General features: G+C 37.7%; 1 protein-coding gene across 5 annotated transcripts in view; it reads left to right on the top strand.

The window, feature by feature from the left end:
- The window catches only part of sema6cb (semaphorin 6Cb), a 146992-nt gene that overhangs the window by 86133 nt on the left and 37832 nt on the right, over positions 1–23027 (top strand). For all 5 annotated transcript variants that reach the window (XM_079894534.1, XM_079894536.1, XM_079894535.1 and 2 more), the window contains 5 exons: positions 8866–9062; positions 14263–14377; positions 14875–14932; positions 16934–16990; positions 18379–18480. In XM_079894534.1, coding sequence (XP_079750660.1) covers positions 8924–9062; positions 14263–14377; positions 14875–14932; positions 16934–16990; positions 18379–18480 — 471 coding nt within the window. In that variant the 5' untranslated portion in view covers positions 8866–8923. The remainder of the gene's footprint in view (positions 1–8865; positions 9063–14262; positions 14378–14874; positions 14933–16933; positions 16991–18378; positions 18481–23027) is intronic.

Genomic DNA, 23027 nt, shown 5'->3' with positions numbered 1-23027 from the left:
GTTATTCACACTGCCATTCCAGTGAGCAACAGACAGCATTTTATTCTTGTTTTAATGATGCATAAGTAGTTTCATGTTTGTAGATTTACATTTGAATACCAATATAATAATATACAAATATTTGTAATTTTTTAATTGATCATTTTTAAGTTTTATTCCTTTTAATTACATGTTGTTGTTTTTTTAGTTGCACTATTTTAATGTGTGCTTGTTACAGTGTAGGGTACGTCGTTTTTGAAATATGCTGTTGGCCAATGTTGATGTTTGAAATCAACCCAAACAAACACACCCCTTCTTCATTGCTCTGCCTCCAAAACTCACACTCCAATCCTAACAGCCCTGCTTCGAGTCGATCTCGAACCCCGATCTCCTTGCAAGTGAGTCGAGTGCACTAACAATGACGCTAAATACCGCATTTACTAGCAGTCGTCAGCACGACTCTCACTAAATGGCCTCCGTTACGCACGCAATCCAAGAGAGGATGTTTGTTTATCATAGCAGAAGCGCAACAGAAAAATGCTTCACGAAAAATAAAGCGCAGATGAAGAACGAATGACAAGGAAGCACGAAATATTAACGCACAGTACATGATAGTAATTACAAACAAGAGTTGGTTGTTAGTTGCCAACAGCACAGCAGCTCCAGACACACAATGACACTCAAACCCAGTGTTACTCACGTGTGGACCCGAATCAAAGCAGCATCCGCGTCTGTTTTCAGGCCTTCCCACTTAGCTCTCTCCAGCGCTGGACAGCGTTTCTAATATCAACACAGGTCCTAAAGCTCTTGCCTCTATTTTCCAGTGATTTCTTCTGAGCTTTTCTTTTTTGTATCGTCTCATCTCTATCTCTGCAGTCTTTCTTCAGTTCAAATCTCCCTCTTGCTCGTTCTCTCTCCTCCACCGTCATTCGCCCCCTAATGCTGATTGGCTACACGTTTGTTGTTGTGTCAGCCCGTTTAACTTCCAAACAGCATATAAAACATTTAAACGTTTAATTAACATGTACTTACTACTGTTACTGCTTATGGTTTGGTTTAGGGTTCGTTGCTTGTAATTATGCATCATTTACTGTTTATTAATTAACATCTACCATTTATTACTATAGTAAGTACATGTACGATGTGTAACAGGGACACTGTAAAATAAAGCGTTACTGTTTTTAGGGGGTGCGGTTGTATTTCTTTAGAGATGTACAACACAACGTTACAGGCGCAATTTTTGTTTTAATTACTATTGTTGGTTTTTATGTAGATCCAGTATTGTTTTCATACTGATACACATGTACTAAATAACACTTAAGTTTAAGATTTATTTGTCATGTTTTCAACAACACAGCATATGGCAGGCCGTTTTAACATTCAATCCTTAAAACCTACTAGTATCTATTTTCATGCTACTAGTACTTATTTTTTAGTAACTAGTATCTAAAAAATAAGTACTAGTAGCATGAAAATAGATACTAGTAGGTTTTAAGGATTAACTGTTAAAACGGCTTGCCATACTGCAGTACTTGCTGTCAATGAAATGAGCTATAAAATGTGCCATTACTGCTACTTCTAGCATCTGGCATCTCTGGGACATTTACGATTCAGCAATATGTCCTGGATCCACTCAGATCTTGTGTCAGATGGCCCGCACCACAGAACAATTAGTACAAAGTTCATAGCAGAGAATATCTGAAATATGTAAGGTTTTTTTGTTGTTGTTTTTTTTGTTGTTGTTTTTAATCAACTAAAGTTTATTTTATTTAAAAAAAATATTTTTTTTTCAGGCTTAGGATATTAATTAAATCATAGCACAAACATTAATTGGAAAAAAAACAACATTTCTCTCTCTATTAGTCTAAATTTTTTGTTCATATTTTGTTGCATTTTTTAATCAGTTCAGATCAGTTTTATTGCCAACCTTTTTATTTTTTCACACATTTTTCAGCTTTTGTCTCCGTAATAGTTTCACATGACTACAGTAACCTTGGCAGGCACTCAGAGAGAGAAAAGACTAGTGAGGATTCTTCCATTCCATTTTTCATCTAATCCCAATTGAGGGTCAAAGTGTTTCCTGTCTGTCAGCTGTTTGTCATTCCCTCTCTCTCTGTGCTCTTGAGAAGACTTTGTCTGCATATTATGTCTGCATATTAATATCTTTCTGGGTTACTACGGTTACCAAAGTTCCCGCTCTTATCCCATCATACACTGATTTTGTTCTGAGTAGATTACAATTTAAATATGTGGCTTGGGATGAGGGCGAGTGTGTCTATTTTATGAAAGATGAAAATGGCCTCTGTACTGTCAGATGCGCATTTCTCTCTTTCTCTCTCTCTTTCTTTCTCCGTCATCTGTTCTGTAGGGGCAGACCCTCAATAATTGCCCAACACTCCTTAAGTCCAATTCTAATTTAGCCCAGCAACAGCAGGGTGGTCACTCACTGGAAATCTAATTAGGCTCCTGTGTGTGCGTCCGCATATGTGTGTGTGTGTCTCCTTTGAGATGGCGAGTGAAATGACTGATAGCATGGAGGAAGCCATTTGGATCAGTGTTTAAAACACAGGCAGAATGTGTGCCAGGAATATCTGGCTTTTTAAAGCCTGCTCGAGCTATTCCTACCTGAATACTGACCTAATTGATTTCGATTCAAAAACAAAACTGGGTAGAGGTTTGTAATCTGTTTATGTGCATGTCTGCCTGCTAGGTGACCCTTGGATCATGTGACGATATCATGGGACAGGTCAGTGATAATGATTGGTTGTTTTGGCATAAACAGGCCAACGGCTGCGGTCTCAAACCTACAATGTCGTCTTTGTTGGTCGAAAGTCAGACACACTCACCGTGATATGGTTTCCTGCTTGTTTTTCACTCCTTAAACCAAGAACCCATGAGCCGTTTTGTTAATTTACTTGTTTTTGTTTTTCTCGAGAGCTGTTGATCAGTTCCTGACACAAACATTTTCCAGACTAAAGACGAACCAGAGTCTAGGTTTGTGTCTTTTTATATGTGATTCGCTTTCTCTTTCAGCCTTTTTTAGCTCATCATTTTACAAAAACTTTTTTGTAAAAAGTGCTTTCCATTCTTGTAACTCAAGGCCATGGTCATGGATGTGATTCACATCAGGGAGTGTGTGAAGCAGTTATACCTCAAATACAATGCAAGTTGAATAAATGTGTCAGTAAATGTAAATGTGAGTATATTTGTTCCAGTTCTTGTGAGGAACATTAGGATGGACTTTCGGTTTCAATCAAGCGTGGATTCTGCTCCTATTCTCCTGCCCAGAGACCTGGATATGCTGTATGTGCAATTCAGCTGCAATTAGCCTCAATATCTGTGTGACAAACAGGCATTCAGTGAAGGTTTCTCATCATTGCAGGGTTGAAGGGTATAATTTAGTAGGGTATAAGTGCAAGTGCAATAATGTAGACTAATCAGCTGTGTTTATCTACTGACAGGGCCTTCAAGAGCCCATCCACACCCCTTTTCCACTGAAATGATGCTGTGCCAGGTGCCTGGATGCCACATTTCCACTGACTTGACAACCTCCTCAACGGCAATGTAACTTAGTTACTACATATTTAACCTGCCCACAAACAAATGGGCTGCAGAAAGCAAATCATAATCTTTTTTACGAGACTTATTCCTAATTTTGAGACTCTTTTTAGGCTATTTTAACATTCAAAGGAATTCAAACATCCAAATTGAAAGGGTTTATATATATATATATATATATATATATATATATATATATATATATATATATATATATATATATATATATATATATATATATATATACTAAAAATTAATACATTTAAGCATCACAACATAAATAAATGTATAAATAAAATATTGTAACAGTAAAATGTACTGTATTAAAATAAATATTTATTTTGAGATTTGTAAACAACTATATTTAACAGTTATTTAAAAAGGAAAGGAGCTGATTACCAATATGATACAGATATACCGTATTGTGCATTCTTACTAAATGAATCTCAAATACAGCTTTCCAACCCAGATCTGTTTTTCTTTAGTGGAAACGCTCTGAACAGGTTTATACCGTTCTTATATTGGTGGAAAAGGCTACCCAGGGGTTCCAATCGGCTCATTGAAATCACACAGGGTGTTTGAATCTTATCAACTCAGAATGAAGTTGTAGAATCTCTGACACAGTTGGATCCTAGGAACTCTATAAGTGAGGGAGAGTCTGGCCTCTGCCCCTGTTCACAGCTACTTGTGGGTCCCTGACAGCGGGGTTGCTGGGTAATGGGCCGTGGAGAGCCAGAGCACTAATGTGCTTAATCGTGTTTGAAATGACAGAGGAGCCCAGGGACACCAGACTTTATTATGTTGGACCATGTATACAGAGAGGAGACTCATTCAATTTCTGCTTCTGAGGGTGTGAAAGGGTCCCAGAGTGGAAGAGAATGGGAGGAGGAGTTGAGAGGGAGCGAGTGAAGTGTGTCCTTTTCATGTGACACTTGGGACAAAAGGGGGTGAATCACATTAAAAAGCACCTAACTCTTATTTGAATTAAAAATCATGTTTCTCTCTCCCTTCTTGGCTGACATGATGTTTCCTTAAGCAGGTATTAAACCGCTGATGGAATTTAAATTCATCCGTGTGAGATTTTAATCGTAATTTTTTTTTATCGTGAGCCAGCAGTGATAAAAGCCAGGCTTGTTAAACAGAGTCAACCTGTAAATGAATATAGATCTTTTAAAAGTGATTCGGTCGCACGCCATAAAAACCCATCTTTCTCTTGCCATCAGGGTTTCCGTGCTGGCCTTGGCAAGTGTTTTTAAAGTGCTTCAAGAGAGGGAGGGATGCGCGGATCCCATAGCAAGCCAAGGAGCTGTTGGTAAATCCAAATGAATGTCGGATAATCAATCCTGGGCTCAAGAGATTTCTCCTCCTCAAACTTCAGTGCAGCCTTTTTCCTCCCCGCCACCACAACAGCTCTGCCTCATTTACCAAGGACCCGCAATGGGGCCCGGCTCCCTTCCCACATCGAGCCAACAGAGAGCCAGCGCTGACCCCATGGAGGAAGCAAAGGATAAGCAGGGTTTTAATCAGATATCGACAGCTGTCTGCTCATCAGTGCCTTGCGTCTCTTCGAACGCCACATGAATGCACACTGATTAGAAGAGCAAGAGAGATGCGAACAGTTTGCAAACAGGCACACACATTTGTCTGCCTAGAAAAGGGGGGTAAACTACTTGGTGGACTCTATGGGTTTGTATGGTCGTATTTTAATTTTTTTTTACAAAATAACAAATATATTTTGGTATGTGGTTTATGTAGGAGAGCTGTGTGATTTTAAAGGGATAGTTCACTGAAAAATTTACGTTTTGTCAAGTAATGAACCCTCATGTTTTCAGAAAATTGCATGACTGACTTTCTTCTGTGGAACAGGGTTATGTATGCTCTACCATTCAAACATTTGGGGTCGGTATAGAGCTGCACCATTAATCGGTAAAATATTGCGATCACATGATCTGATTTAAACGGATTTGGTTTTATACTCAACTGTGTGCTACGTACCAATCCTTGGAATTAATAGATTTTTAAAATAATATTTTAAAGCCTACCAAAGTATCCTGATATTTTAATGTAGCTCAGTGAGGAACTTGACTTTATAAACCATCAAGTATCTGTTCTGATATTGAACTAGAATCTATAGAACAGTGTCTTTGGTTGATGATTATGGTTAGGGTGCATTATGTATGTTTGCAAAGAGAATTAATATACCTTTGAGCGATTATCTACCCAACTACTGCTCTCTGTGGCTGAAGATCCTTTAGCAAATGTCAGGTTGGCATACCATGAATGTCAATGTTATTGATTAGCATTTAGTATACGGTCAACCAAATAGCAGAAGTTTTAAATAATGGGGTGATTGCTCCTCTGTGAATGATACTTGCGATTCTGCCTTGAAACTTGGCTGAAACCATCTCAACCAACTTTGAGAATCATTGTGCCAAGTCTTGTAAACCGTTGTTGGAACCTGCATTTGTTTTAGCCTGGCTGTGATTTGCAGAGCTTTACAGAGACAGAGAGAGTGAGCTGAGAGGAAGTAATTAAGTCCAAATCCATTTAGGTCATTTAATTAATTGAGGGACACGTTCACTGGTTTCCCAGCCCTATCAGTGTTCACATCAGCCTTGAGTGCTGATTGAGATGCCATTTGGAGCATATATTAATGGCAGCAGAGAGAGCAACTTGGAGAAATGGGCTGTCTTGTCTTATCTGCTCAACGCCACTGAGGTCTCAAACTTTGGTTCTCTAAAGAGTGCTTTGCCTTGAGTGAAAGGGACTTCTTAATATAAAAAAAAATATCAGAATGAGACTTTGATTAATTTGACCTAATTCCTTTGAGGATCTTTTTTTTTTTTTTTTTTTTTTTTTTTTTTATCTTAGTCGATAGAATGTATCCTTTTTTCATGTTATTGATCTTATTGTTAACAGTTCACTCATGCATTTTTTTTAATGCTGTAAACTTTCATTTATCAAAATGTCAAAACTCGATCTCCTAAAACAACATACTCTCTGGTGATGTATGCAGGACTTCTCGAATCATTTAGTCTGTGTAAACCCCGCCCCTTTCTTACAATCACTGCAAGCTTGTATTCAGATCTGCCTCTAATCAACAACCGATGGATATAAGCAAGTCCACTCCCTAAATTTGTTTTTCAATTTGTTATACTTAGACATCACATTTCATCGCGGCAGTATTAAACTTTGGTGTGTAATTTGTCTCACACCACGCTACGGCATGAATGATAGATCAAATCATGCGGCTTGTTTAGGTGAGGTGTACTGGTACTTTTCTATGCAATCTTAGACTTTTTGACTTTCTTTTCAGCAGTAGTTAATCCATAATTAGGGGGGTGGGATGGATTTGGACATAATTTGTTAAGCAAAAAGATATACTCTTTCCCTCTTCTTTTTCTTTTCCCTCTGCTCTTGTATTCGTCAGTTTTCACATGATCTCCCCATCATCAATTCCTTGAAAAGCAACACAGCTTTTTGCTTTGGTTTTGCAGTCATAAGACATCCGGATGGTATAGTTTGTGCTTATCTTATCATGATGTCTTGTTTGTTTGTGTCCATATGAAAAAGACCCCATGATCCTTTCAGCTTCAGTCTGGGGAAGATGATGTCTCACATTTTGTGCTGTATTAGTTCTAGAAGAGTGTGTGTGTGTGTGTATATGCTCCATTAGGAGCTTACCGCCCTGTCCCTGTACTCAGTTCTCTAAGTATAGCTAATCCATCAGACATAATGTCCCATTATATAGCCCTGACAGGGTGTACAGTATTTGTGTGGGCACATGAGGTGATTAATACTGATCAGGCTTCATATAAGTGCTAAAGTGAGATGTTTGTTTGAGTTGCTGATCCAAAATACGGACTGATCATTAAAATTTAAAGGACACAAAGCAGTGTTTCTAAACTGATGGGTTGCAAACCAGAAATGAGTCACAGGTCTTTTCTGATCGCAGTCAGGAGGGAAAAACAAATAATAAAATGCAACTAATCATTTAATCATGCATAATTATGATTGAAAAATAAACAGACTTATCTGCTTCTAAAAGGAGGAGAAAATGTTTTATCTTTTAATGTTGATGTCAGAGGCTGGGCATATTCATGTCACTTGGTATCAGCCAACTTAGGCAGAAATAGATGGGTTTCAGGCCTTTAAAAGTTCAGAAAAATAGAATCATTTTTAAAGAAAAAAACAATCAAAATATAAGAGAGATTTAGAAATCAGAATTGAGAATTTTCCTTTTTTAGACAGTCAAGTTAATAATTTTGTGTATTTTTAGACCAATGTGGTTTGTGGTTATAATATTTAATACATTTCATTATTTGCTTTTAAGTAATTTTTTTTTACGTTTACGTTTGTAATGGGTCACACTTGATTTCCAATGTAAAATCTGCATCCTAAAGCAAAACCAGTTGAGAACCACTGTACTGGAGTGGGTTTGGCCATTGTATCATGTATAATAACCTGATGCCAGACTCATTAATGTCAGTATCTCAGTCCATAATGAATCTAATACAAACATTCAAAGCCGTCATTAATAATTCAGCCTATTTTCAATAGAACTCTTTGGCAGGAGATTTTCACTTTTTCCATTGTCCTGAAAATAAGTTTTTGATCCATCCCTGTTGGCCTTGTGTAAAAGCTGACAGACTGAGACGGCATCCCAGCAGCCTTTGCGGTTAATTGAGTTAAGTCACCTGTGAAAGACTGTACAGTTCGAGTCAATGAGCCAGGTGTCCCCCAGGCTGGGGCCCTTTATAATATAACCTATTGTGCTTTTGCACACTCAGTCCATCTCTCTTTCTTTCCAGAGCTCTGTTTCTCCATTATTACGTTGGGCATGTTTAATAAGAGCTATGCTGTCACTATCAAGCTCAGTCTTTATTTACTCACCCTGTTGACAACCCATCTGTCCAGAAAGGAAAATTACGCTAGTTGCTATATATTTTCCAGGCAGTTAGTCTGCATGGCGATGCTTTCAAGCTTAAAAAAAATGATGCAAAATAGCCACGGCAGTATCCTAAAAGTGTACAGTGCATATGACTCATCATGTGCTGCATTAGTCTTCTGAAGTTGTATGAACAATTTAATGCCACTTTCTGATGCTTGAAAGCTTCGGATTCATTGTAAATGGATGTAAAAGCGCAATTATGAAAGTTTCTCATTTTGTGTTCTATAGAAGTCATATAGATTTGGGATGACATGCCAATGACTTTCACAATCATTCAGTCACATGTACATGTTCAGTAGAAGCATACAAAGTGATCTTTGCAGTGACCATTTTTAAAATGGCAATTGTCGTCATCGTCCTCTTTCTTGTCTTTTCAGGTGGTGTTCGATCTACTCTGGGTCATGCTGTGTGGCTGACTTCTATGCTGTAGCTGAAATGAGGTTGGTGATTTTGGGGTCGCGGCCCCTCTTGGCCTTGACCCTCATGCTCACCCTCACCTGCCTAAAGCATCTGTGCCATGGTGCAACGCCCTTTCCTCAGGACCTGGAGCCCATCAGCACTGTTGGTAGTGAACGTAAGTATGATTCTACGAAACACCAGTTAGCACTGCAGTTCCTGGGATAAAAGTGATATTATTTCACTGATCTGTTTTTAACTTCAGGCATACAAAGAGTGTACAAATCTGTTTGTTTTTTTTCATATCTTTATAATTCAATCATGACATTTGGAATTATAAAAGCTTTATCTTGCATGATATATAGCCATAGGCGCATTAAACCGTACCCAGAGTTTAAAAGTAAACCGCCTGCCAAGCAATCAGATCTTGGCAGACGCGAAGTATTTCACACGCCAAATAAATATGTCAGCTGCCATGGCTGCCAAGTCCATCCTCACTCCACCTTCCTGTTCCCAGCCCTAATCTACCCCATCCCGGTTTTCCACCCCATGCTACTCCCCAGCTTCCAAACCTATTGGGTCTGAGATACTGGCTTCACTCGGAGCTGCTGTGAAGTTGTTACTAATTGGGAAATAAAAACTCCTCAGTCTTGGCTGTGTAGCAAACAGTAGGGTGTGGAGGGGCCGACTCAATTGCAAATGAGGTGTGATAGAAGTGTTTACTGTTTTATGTTTATATTTTGCGGACAATCCATTTTTATACAGTCTATACCATCCAGCACTATATTGTTCATAATTCTTAAGGAAACCAAAAAGTATTATTTTTAACATTGAATGAGTTGGAAGCGTGGCTTAGTGGCAGGGTTGTGCTCCATTCAGACTTGAATTGAATATTAAATTCATATAAATATAATTTTTAACTAGAAAAGTAACATTTGTTAATACAAACTTTGAATGTTGGCTTGAAAAAAATCTTGATTGAAAGTTTTGAGGAAGAATGGATGGATGGATGGAATGAAAGATGAGTGGACGGACGAGTGGCTGGATAGATTCAAAATTCTTCAATTCTGAATAAATTCTATTCAATTCTGAATTGTACTGTTGCTTTAGCTATTAAGTCATGTGGTGTGCTACAAATCTGAAGTTTAAATCTAGCCCGCAGTCCCTTTTCTCTTTTCATTTCCTATCATTTATACTTTCACAAAAAAAAAAAAAAAAAAAACTGAATTCAGCATGATGGATGTCACATGATTGACGTGGTGGCTCTGGTGGGGGGTCATGTTTGAGCAGATACAAGAGCTCTGCAGTGTCTTTTGTTCTACTGAAATGAGTGGACCACATTTGAGAGAGCTGGATTCAAAAACATATACTGAGCCTTTGGGCCATTGGTGTACAGATAGCTTGGCTAATAGAGCTCTCCAAAAAGAACATCACACAAGTAATGAGACCCATTTATCAACCATTTCCACCTGTGTGTGTGGTTTTACATCCTGAGACTTTGCTTTGTGCTAGAGCCTTTACACATTGTAACCTTTAAACCCATTAGATGAGTGCGACTACGTTCGCACTGTAGCTAAATACGGTTGTCACTCCTCTTCTGAGTGAAAATCCTGTTCTGTTCACATAAAATTCATTGAGGGGGGTGAAAACTACAATATTCAACCAACTCTAACAACCAGTGTTTTGTTTATTCTTGTTAAGATGATTGTTTGAAACAACATGTTTTGGACTGTAATATATGGGTTTCTTGTGGAGCAGAGGGCTGGTGGGAGCAACTATAGTGCAGAGAGACCATATCAAAATATGCAAATGAGTCAAGACAGGTACCTCAATTTCCGTGATTTTCTAGCACAGCAGCTCTGAGGAGCTGTCAGCAAGTGGCCTCACTGCATTAACTAGTTGCTCAGTTTGCTTATTTTTACATGACACATTTAATGTGTAATTTAATAGCAATTGTCATCTTAATTTTCAGGAGTAAATTTAATTGTTGAATGTAATTGTCATTGCTCAGAAGCGAATTGTAAAACTAGTTATTTCAGTTGGTGCATATGATACCTTTGATAGTCTGTCTCTCTCCCCCATAGCCCTGCAGTCTTGGTGCAGCCCACACATTACGGGTAAAAGAAGTTGCATCTTAACAAGCTTTAACAGAAAATGGCATCTTCGTTGATTACACTGTTTATCACAGTTTATCAAATCCATGCTATATGATTAGAACCACACTGGACTAGTTGTTTCTCATGTCATCCAGTGTGATCATCTTTGATATGTACTTAAGGGGATAGTTCACCCAAAAATGAAAATTTGCTGTTAATTTTACTCACCCACAGCCAGGCCAGTAACGGAAGATTAGTGAAGAACAGTAAAGATGATTTTTTTGCTGAAACCGTGGTCATTTGTAATTCATTTAATGCAAGTCAATGGCCACCGTCACTTTGATAGCTATATCAGCCATAACTTTGAAATATTTTTTGTATTTATTTTTTTATTTTTGATCTATTGATATGGGCCTCTAATGTTGATAGGACCAGCTTAGTGTTATTCACTGCTATTGCAAGAATAGAAACTTTGGTTATTTGTTCGTCCAGACAGTATGTGAGACTTAAGCCGGGGACACACTTAACGACTAGCTGAAACATTCTAAGGGCCCTATTTTAACGATCTAAGCGCATGGTCTAAAGCGCACAGCGCAAGTTCACTAAGGTCGTGTCCGAATCAACTTTTTTCTAGTTTAAAAATACGGGAAAAATTGTCGGCGCATGGTCTAAAAGGGTTGTCCCTATTCTCATAATGAGTAATGGGTGTGTTTTGGGATTTACATGCGTTAAACCAATCAGAGTCTCATCTCCCATTTCCTTTAAATGCCATTTGTGCTCGCGCCATGGCAGATTCGCTATTTACATGGCGGAATTTGATAGTGGAAAGACCGAACACATCTCCAGAGCGCAAACGGAACTGCTCGTGCGCAAGGTAAAAGTGCGCAAGCAGACCATCTACGGGACAAGCCTGATTCCACCTTATCTTTATGTACACAATAATAGTCTTTTACATTGTAATCCTTTTATTTTAAATATTTGGCATGTTTGTGTCGCGTGTGTGTCCCTGTGTGTTTAATAAGCAGAGTGTATGCGCGTTGTGGACCCACCTATAGGCGCACATTACTAACGCGCTCATTAAATAACAAAAAAAAATATTGTGCCTTTGACTTTAGGCCAGGTTTCAGTTGGTCAATGGCGCAGTCTATTTCTGTTGCCTCAAAATAGCAACGCGCCAACAATGAGCCAGAACACACCTCGTTTTCAGACCAGCACGCCCATGGGCTTGGCGCTGCATTGTGCCGGGTGTAAGATAGGGCCCTATGACTGAACTGAAGACACTTACAGTCTGTTTCCAATGACTTGAGCAGATTTTAAACACTGACTGTGAACACCGACTGAACGCAACTGTCTCTGACTTGGCGTGTTTGGGCATGATCTGTCATAAGTATCAAATTACATTCATAATCGGCCTTACAGTCGTTAAATGTGTCCCCGGCTTTAGCAGATTGAAAATATATATTAGACCTGTTAGTAAATACCTTCAATCCCATTCACTGGATGAGTGAATGTTGCCATAAGGCTGGAATACACTACACTCTCCAGATATTTGCTCCAATTTGTAGTTGGGTGGAGTCATTTGTAGATTTGGGTGCATTTGTAGATGCTAGTTGTTGAATGTCAGAAACTCAGAGCCAGTCTGCAGAGTTTGGGCAGTTAGAGTTGACAGATTTCTCCCCAAAAAAGTGTAGTGTATGATGTACTGTATCAAACGTATTTGATATTTTGAGGTGATTTTAGAACACATTCTTTTCATCTCCTAGCAAGGAGGCGTATGTTTCCGCGGGTGTTTGTTGTGTTCAGAACAACTTGAAAGTCTGGTAGTGTGTGATCCTCGGTTGATTAGTGTAAGATGCTCAGTTTTTCTTTGTAACCGTTTACAAAGTCTGCAAGCATATGATATGCTTAGCATTTTAAAGTCTAAGTTTAGACCCTATCCTTTAAAATTTAGAACTTCAGTTTGGTTGAATAATCTTAAATTGCTTTGAAGAATGAAGCTGAGAATTCTTGAATATTTATTCTCATGCAGTGATTTTCAGTTGCAGTTTCTTTCTCACATCACTGGTTCATTGGCTCTGGCTCTATGTTGACATGCAGACACTCTGGGTGATCTTTATTGAGGGATGATCCTGCCGAGATCAGATGATGGTGTTTACCCAGTCAGTGTCTTTGAGAAAAGAGTGAAGTTTCTGCTCCAATTTAACCCTTGCATGTTTGTTTACTGCAGCTCCTGAACATCAGAGCGAGATTTGGTTCCTGCTGCGGCCACCTGTGGTCTGCCAAGCTCAGGAGAAACTCTTAACAATAACCAGTTTATAATCGCTGAGTAACTGTAGTAACAGGAATCATTAAAAAGTCCAGATTTTCTTTCCACCCCAAGGTCATGTTTGCCACCCTGTGTCTGCTACTTTTGTGCAGTGCACAGTTTCCAAACAGACCTGCAAATTAAAGGTCCCTGCAGGTCATTGCGGACGTCTCTGCGGGTCTGAAAATGTTGTGTAACCCGCTCGGCCTCTGAAAGTAGAGCATGCCAAAGTGACTTGACTCATCTCTGACATTGTGCTAGAAAACAATCTGTGTAAATGAGATTAAGTGTAAATGAGATTAATTAGCGAATTATATTTCTGAGTGTAAAGACACTTTGGATTTAAATAGGCAAATGCTTATGACATTATTGCAATGTTTATTATGTTTCTAGCATGTTAAATGTTTGGCAACAGTTCTTCTAACCCTAATTGATGGAGTGTGTAGCTTTTCATTTCTTAAACAACCACGTCATGGTCATATTCCAGGATGACGATGTCAAGATTCATCAGGCTAAAATTGGGAAAGAATGGTTGGCAAGGGAGCATGAAGAATAATTTTCACGTATGAATTGGCAGACCTTTAATTCATTGAAAGTCTTTGGGGTTGTCTATACAAGATCTTGACCAAAAATTGATGCACCTCTTAATGGATATAAATGAATCTTATATATTACACATTATTTATTCATTAATTTAGCTTCTGATGTAAATTGATATTCTTTCAAGGATGTTTTTCCTCAACTTTTTGAGCAGGGGGAGGAATGTGAATATTTCTATTGTTGCTTCTGAAATTTTTATGAAAAGACTTATTTAAAGAATATACAAGAGGAGTTAACATTGCGTACTGTTAACAAGTTACACTTAATTTGAAAAAGTTGATGTGAAAATAAGAATAATCCTTCATGTACTGCTCTGACACCAAGATGATAATTTCTAGTTGATTTTAACTCCGTCTTCTCTCTTCCCTATCTTGAAGACACCTACCTGTACCCCAGTTTCCAGGGGAACATGTCAGATAACGACACCGCCAGACTGGGGCTGGATTTTCAGAGGATGCTGCGGATTAACCACATGGTCTACATTGCTGCAAGGTATGTCGTGTCAGTTCAATCACATGCTCACACTGCACACAACACCACAGCTGCACACACATTTCAAAAGATTCCAGACCTCAGGATCCGTACACACTAGTGCTGTTTCTCCAGACGCCTGCAGCGATAAGACCCACACACTAATGGTAAGGGTCGTGTGATTGGGCCAATCAGTCTCATTCAGACCTAGATTGCAGACAGATGGATGTTCACTCGCTCTCTGACACCTCTTTCACCCCTTCCATTTCACCCCTGTCTGTCTCTCCACCACTCATGCTCTCTCACTCTCGTTTTTGCTGTCCTCTGTCCTCTTCAATTCAGCTCAAGGTGTTATTGGCACTGTATTGTTACTTATTGAAAGAAATGGCCAAAAGAATCTCAGTTGCTTAAACACTTGATGAGAATATTGGCATTTCTTTATCTCTCTCTCTCTCTCTCTCTCTCTCTCTCTCTCTCTCTCTCTCTCTCTCTCTCTCTCTCTCTGTGTGTCTCTGTAGAGATCACGTTTTTGCCATTAACCTCAGCGCTTCAGCGGAGCGTATCGTCCCCCAACAGGTAAGCTCACCTTTTTCTCAACTTTCTGTTTCAGTCATCTCTAATGTTTTTCTTTCTCTTAGATCAGCGATGTGAGTGCGTAAAGTAGAATATTCACTTTTATTTGTCTTTGGGGGAGGACCATTTAGAAATCCCCATTTTTCAAATGAGCAATTCTCTTTATGGTGGCTTTAAAGGGCGCATATTCTACACTCTTATGTCTATTTTTCCCTGAGGTCCACTTGAAATGTTAGTCAAGGTCTCTTACACAAAAAACAGCCGTAATTTAGTTTTGCATGACCATTTTCCACCTTCAGCGTGACACTTGGAATTAAATAGGCTGTTTATGCTACTGTACATTCTGTAGGGATCTTTGTGCTAATGACCTTTATTATGATTGGCATAGCTCATTGAATGGGAAATGAGTTACAACATTTACTGAAAAACCTCTTTACAGGCCTATATTGGTTCACAAAACAACCTGTACTGAAATGTGTAGCACACTGCTGTAGACTGTTGGTACTTTCAACAAATATGCGACTTTTTGTGCTTCGTGATTTTTTTTTGTTGTTGTTTTTTTTTGTTTTTTTTGTTTTATGATATAACAAAATTCAGCTAGCATAACTAGCTAGTTTTAAACACATCAAATGTCTGTATCCCCCAGTTAAAACTGGTATTTTGGTAATTCTCCCACATCACTTCCTGTCTACTCTATCCTATCTTAAAAAAGGCAAAAACAGCAAAAATAAATCTTTTTTTTAAGTTGTTATTTTGGCCTGCCCCACGTTATAGCTCTTGACCTTCTTGACTGTATCAGGCAATTATAAATTATACAATATCATAATTTGGATCGTAAAATTACTAATTGTAAAAATTTGCTAATTAATTGTTACCACAACAAAATATTTAAATGTCCCACAACTGTCATCAGTTTGTTTATGTAATATTTATTTCTAAAATGAAAATACAAAATCTGGTTTTAAACTGTATTTAGATGTCCCATTTACAAAATTTTCATAATAGTGAATCACAGGCCTCATATAAAATGAATAGAAAATATAATCAGTCATATACTATTTAGCATGACCTCCTGAGGTGTGTGATCTACTTTTCTCAAAGTTAAGCATCTTCTTTCACTTAGTTTTTTTTATTCTATTTATTTATAAAATCCTATTTTTATTGAAAGTATGCATCTTAAGGTGTTTAAGAATCTATTTTTGTACCATATTTAAGGTAAGTGGCTGTTTTTTTCCCTAGAAAAACCCATTTTTGCTGTTACACAGGCTGAGGAGGCAGTTTTGAGTTCTGAGTTCTGAATGTTATTTAGTTAGACTTGTTATTTTGCTATTTTAAATGGCAAAGGAAATCCTGTTTTTCCATCATACGTTGTTATTACTCACAGCAGTCATATCAAATGTAATAATGTTGATGAAGCAGTCTGCTTATGGATAGATAGCCCACTCTTTCTCTTTTCTTTTTTTGTCCTTTGGGTCTCGCTGACAATATTATCTTAACTGTTGAGAGTAAGATGTCACTGCAGCAAATAGTTGTGTTAGTGAGAGTGTTGTTTTTAGCTTGTCATGGTATGTGTGTGTGTGTGTGTGTGTGTGTGTGTGTGTGTGTGTGTGTGTGTGTGTGTGTGTATGTGTGTGTGTGTGTGTGTGGATGTGTGGGTGTTGATTGCCTGCTGTTCCTGATGGGTGGGCAGACATGTGGCGGCCCAGTAAATCTCTGATATACAGCCTGACCTAATGACACGAGCAAGCACCCACACACACACACACACACACACACACACACACACACACACACACACACACACACACACTCACTCAAATTGTTAACAACCTGAGGGATCTCTCTTTTCCTTCTTATTGCTCAAGTCCTGCTTGTTCTCTCTCTCTTTCCTCCTTTTTATGTTTATTATGTGTGATGCTTATTGAAGTAAATGAGATTTTCCAATTGCAGCTGTTGTGAATGGCAATGAGCCTGTTATTGTTTGTTTGTTTGTTTGTGTGGCAGAAACTGACATGGAAGACAAAGGATGTGGAGAAATGCACAGTCAGGGGGAAAAACAGCGTGAGTACACAACTCTTTTATTTCTCCTTCTCTTTCTCCATGTAATTGTGTGATAGAAGTAAGCAACTGTTGCATTTAGTGGTTATTAGTCGGGGATAGACAGACCTTCATCTAAACGGCAGGTCTGGTCCACAGTGCAGCTTATTCTGAAAAAGAACAGGAAGAACATAGACGGCAAGAGAACATCTGACTGACATACACATTTCATTTTGTAGTTTTGTGCTGATTTGAGGCAGATTTTTCTGAAATAGATCCTACAGTAATAGACTGGTGAGAGATAAAAAAGAGCCCAGTCTTTTTGAATGGTTCTGCAGTAAATATCGGAAAAATGTGTATAGATTTTTTTCTGGTCAGAATTTCTGCCTATCCAAAATTAAGTATTATTTTGATGACATAACTGAAAACAAATCAAAATCAATTAAATAAACAATTAAATAAAATACTTTGGATGTTTATCAATACTGATAATATATCAGTATTAATGGACAATATATAGTTTTATTTTTAAAAAAATGTATCTAATATTTTTTTAATTAAATTTTTAAATAATTTTACATTTTATCTTAAGAGATTTTTTAAAATGCATCTGTATCTGATGATTTAAAATATTTAATAGGGCATGCATTCTAAGTTTCTCTATTTTTACTTCTAGATCATTTTAGTTTTAATCTAACTAATTTGTAATCTAATCTAACCTAAAATTAATCTTTAAAAACACTTATATTCCAAACTGTGTATGTATTTTTAGCAAATCTTAAAATATAAAATTTTCATACTGTACATTATAATGTTATTATGCCTAAATTCACTCACTTGAAACATTTTAAATGATTTATTAGATTTTAGTGTTTTATTTGCAATTTGTTTGGATAAAATTGTATAGAATTTTACTATAGACCATTTATCAATTATCATGCACAACATGAAAATAATTATCCTCCAGATTTTTCAAAAAGTGCCCTTATCCCTCAAATTTGTAAAGCCAGTCAATCAGTTTAGAGTTTGCCAGATCGAGAAGACACTTGCCAGTTTTGTGATCAGTATGCTTCAGATGGTCATTAAATGCTCTGAAGCTAAGACTAAGTGGTTCTCCACAGGTGGCTGTATACGTGAAGATATGTAAACACACACAGGTTTTATAATATCATTGTTGGTTGAAGACAGAGTTGCAGTGAGCGAGTCAGAACCTGGAGCTCAGCATAGGGATTATGGTAATTTATGTGTGTGTGGAAGTGGAGGAAAAAGGGAGTCAGTAATGATGCTCGCTGTAAGCTTCAGGATGAGTCAATCTGTGTGTGTGTGTGTGTGTGTGTGTGTGTGTGTGTGTGTGTGTGTAATACAGGAGTTATATATAGTGTGAGTAAAAGCCAGTGTCTTGTCTTTCACAGGATGAGTGTTACAACTACATCAAAGTGCTGGTGCCACGTAACGATGAAACTCTATTTGCATGTGGAACCAATGCGTTCAACCCCACCTGTCGCAACTACAAGGTATGATGAGTCTATTTCTGTCACACACACACACACACACACACACACACACACACACACACACACACACACACACACACACACACACACACACACACACACACACACACACACTCTTACACACAGTTATTTCCTCCTGCAGATGCGTATTCTGAAGCTTCCCTTTAAAGAATCAAAATTGACAGTCTACATACACACATCTACTTAAATTTGTCAGCATTAAAATTAATTTGAATATTAGGCCTGTTCAAAAATGTATATATCCTGCTCTTTCTCAGAAATTAATTCATATCCTGTCACACCTGTTTACAACCTGATTTTTTTTTCTGTGAGAGATGTCTGCGTTCTCCCATTAACACTGTCTTTTGGCTAAACGAAACAATTTCTGCAGTTGCAATGAGCAATGTTAACACATTTTAGTCATGTTAACTGGGTTTCCATCCACTTATTTTTGGGATTTTTTTGGGGGGAAATCCAAAAATGCTGGATGGAAGCATCAATAAATAAAATCAGGCAAATAAAATTATTAAAATGTACATAAAAAATTGTGGTGGATAAATGTTTTATTTGGTGTGCACCTAAACTGGTAGAAACACATTTACTGGATAAATTCCTAGATGTGTCAAATGTCATGACTAATTTGCATAGATGATTGGCTGCTATTATTTCGCTCAGTTATTTGACTAGTATTATTTATTTGGTAAGAAGACGTGCACATAAACTACAATAGAAATGTATGGACTGACGGGCGTCAAAAATGTCATGTGACTTTGCTTCAAGTAAGGTGACTGAATAATACACTCAGATGATTGGCTGCTATTGCTGCCAAAACCATCTGACATGAAAACCAGAAATGTATTACATTTAATAAAAGAGCCATATAGCGAATACAACATTTTAATTTCTTGTTTACGTAGTAGGCAATCATCAATGTTTCCTGAAGGCAACGTTTTTGTTCTTTTTGAATTCATGGGAAATGCCGTTTTATTTGCTAGTTATTTTTTGTGATTTTCCATGTTTTCTTTTTTTTTCATGACACCCTGCCTAAAAGACAACTTGAAATCAAAATGATCCTTTTTACTTTCTTATTAAATGCTTGGTGTTTTGCTACTTAAAAAATATTTTATTCAGTCCCTGCAAAAAACTGCAACAAATCACTAGTTTAGTGATGTGGAATCAGGCCTGTCCTGTGATTGATGGTTTTCCATCAACATTAGCAGATCTGTTCCTGAGCGGTGTGTGTGCATGTGTGTTTTTGTTTGCCAGAGAGCATGTAAATCTGACTAAACGCTGGAGGAGGCCAGCAGGGAGTCAGCAAAACTCATGGATGAGGCTCTGCTCTCAACTTTTCCATTTGAGGCTCTTTGGAGATCTTGATTTATGCACCTTGCCCTGAAGGCATCTTCCTTCCATATTCCTCTCTTTCCTCTTCCTCTCCGCTTCTCTCTCAGTCTGTCTCCATTTTCTCATGCTCACAGTCTCGTTTTTCTGCATCTCACCGAGGAGAGGGATGTTCTGTTAGAGCCCTGGAGAGGGACAATATGTCATGTCTTGCAAATCATGTCGCTCAGTTCCTCTGCCTTGTCTCCTCACGCATTCCTTCACTCTCAACTCACAGCTCGAGCTGTGGAGAACTTTCTGGAAAACTGTGCAAGGAGAGGTTAAGGAGAGATTGTTATAGTTAGATGATTGTTATAATATATACTTTTGAGACTTTTGGAAAAGTTCAATTTACCATTTTCTCACTATTACACTTTCCCATATTGTTACATGCAGATTACCTTTGCTGTCATCTGTTGCTCGTTTAATGTTTTAAAACACTAATAATTGTATTATTATTATTATTAAAGATGTCTTTTTATGCTTATTATGAGGTCTTATTACATTTTCAACCTTCTTTAGTGTGTAATGTTGTTTGAGCATGAAAAGGGTTTGAAAAGTCCACTTCATAAGGAGGTATTCACTATATCAGTAAGCAAGCACTGTTTCTGAACCCCCTGAAACGCCTTGATTGTAGTCTTGAGTTTTCTTCCGGGAACGTACATGTCACAATATTCCTCATTTAAATAATTTGTGCCCAAGGCATGCACAAAAAAGCGGTGAGCAGGGTGCCAATTGCTTATGGCAAGGTATGGCTACTGCCATACCAATGGACTACTTGTACAACTACTTCCGCGTTCTACTTAGTACATATCGGGAGTTTCCGGTTGGAGTGTTCAGCACACCTACATACATGAGAATGCAGATTATCACTACGTTTTATGGATGCCAATTGATTAAAACAATGAATAATGATCTCTGTATTAATTATCTTGAGCCTGCTGAAATGTTCTTATAAATATATTTTCTTTCCAACTGTGCATTCTGAATAATAAATGGGCTAAATATATTTATCCACTAACCTGCAGCAGTCCTATATGCTCGTCTTCTCATTAACAGTGTTTTTCTCTTATATTTTATACCTGTTGAGTTTACATTTTTAAATGAATTTGACTAATAAAAAGGATTGCTTGTGTGCATTGGTGCTTTATTCCAGTCTTTTAAAATAGTTGAATGAATGAATGCTCGCGAGGTGCCTTTAACGATGTTAAATAGGCTATAGGCTATTTAATTAATCTTAAACAGTAACACACACAGCGTAGAGGAGAATGACAGTCAACTACTTTGAGTATTAATTAAGCATTTTGGGCATAAACATGTTTATAGTAAAAAGATTGACACTGAAAAATGACACAATGTTTAAAATATTTAATCCAAATAAATAAATGTTTGTGGTTCGTACTGATGTTATTCATCTGTTCTCATACACTTCAGCGTTGCGGTCACTAGTTTAGATGAGCACTGACACTCTGTGATGAAATAATGGCGCGTTTGTAACAGCCGCAGCTTTCTCAGATCGGCTTGGTTTGGATTAAAACTTCATGTACCGATGAGCTTGGAAAATTCTGCACACACTAAACATCAGAGTATCCCTCCTCCTGTCAATAAAAATTTCCAGATTTTAAATCTTATTGCAGACACATTTTGCGTTTGTTCAACTCATTGACCACAGTACATTGACAGTAAACATTACAGGAAATAAGTGAGATGTACTATTTCCAAACAGAAGTGCATCACGAAGTTCAGTGCAAGTGGTCCATTGTGGCTGATTGTGTGAACCTTCCTCAAACAGCATAACGCAAGACCAGAAACAACACTATTATCCTGCCATTTCATGCCAGATTTGAAGTTAGCTGAACATATAGTTGCTATAGATAACGACTGAATAAATAAAATGAAAAGGAAACAAGTATCAGTAGATGTCATGTCATGAAAAAGACAGCAAGCAACACCTGTACAACATAGGCTAATCTGATTCAGAGGGGACTTTCAGTTCATTCTTATAACAGCTGTAAATAATTGTCTAACTGCATTATGAACAAAGTTAAATGTGATTCATCTTTTGATGCACCACACACACACAAAATGCCAACCGCATTTTGGTTGTTTTTCTCTCTGCTGTCATTCTATCTTTGCATTATTTTAATGTCATGCAATTCAGTTTGTCAAATGGCTTCAAAATATATTTGAACAAGTCATGATCTGCTCTTAAATAGATTATTTAAGGTGTGAATAGATGTGCTTGGTTGTGATATTTGAGGATGGCTGCCGCAGCAGCGTGTGTGATACTGTCAGGAATTAATGAAAATATGTGAGACTGTAGTAAAATTGAATGACGACATCAGAGTTTGCCATACCTTGTCTTTTGGTGAATTGAAGCCACTAGGGGTGAGGCCTGGTTGAGTTGCGTTAGTATCGTGTTGAAACTTGCGGTTATGGTAAGGGGTGTGACATTTACTAAACATGCTGGAAGCGGTTTGACCAAACACAACACATTGGTCCAGCCGACCAATCAGAGTGCTTTTCGGAAGGAGGGGTTTCATTGAGACAGAATCTAAACGGAGTGTTTCTGACAGACTGGGAAGAGAGGTGCTGCAACAATGTAAAATATGTGAAAAATTACGTGTTTTTTGAACATTCAAGCATGAAAACTTATTCTAGTAGACCCCAAAAACAAAATCAAGACTTTGAAAAAGGTCATAATAGGTCCCCTTTAAATTGCCCCTATTATGGTTTTTCGAATATTTCCTTTAATGCAGTGTGTAATATAGCTGTTTGTGATTGTAAACTTTCTGCAAAGTTATAAAGTCGAGAGTGCACGATAAATAAAGTTATTGTCTCCCAAATAAAGACTCTGAACCGCCTAAACGAGTTGTTTTTTTATTCGTATCCTACTGCTTTACGGTTCTATGTCACTAGAGGATACATTTGCATAATGCTCGCCTATGTTGTGCATTGTCTGCCCGCGAACAACTTGACCAGCCCTCAAATGTCATTTTACTGACGACTGCTTCTCAAATCTCGGAGTTTGTTTTACGCTTGCTTTAGAAAGATGGGTCTCAATACCCAGTTTATTTGGACTAACTTGCTCCTCAGAATCACAACCTGTAAGTATGACTAATTATTTATGTATATATTTTCTACCGGGTGTTCAAAATACATAGTTT

Source organism: Squalius cephalus, assembly GCF_949319135.1.
Source record: "Squalius cephalus genome assembly, chromosome: 15".
Taxonomy (NCBI): domain Eukaryota; kingdom Metazoa; phylum Chordata; class Actinopteri; order Cypriniformes; family Leuciscidae; genus Squalius; species Squalius cephalus.
The sequence above is the reverse complement of the archived record's forward strand: the minus strand, read 5'-3'. Positions and strand labels throughout refer to the sequence as shown.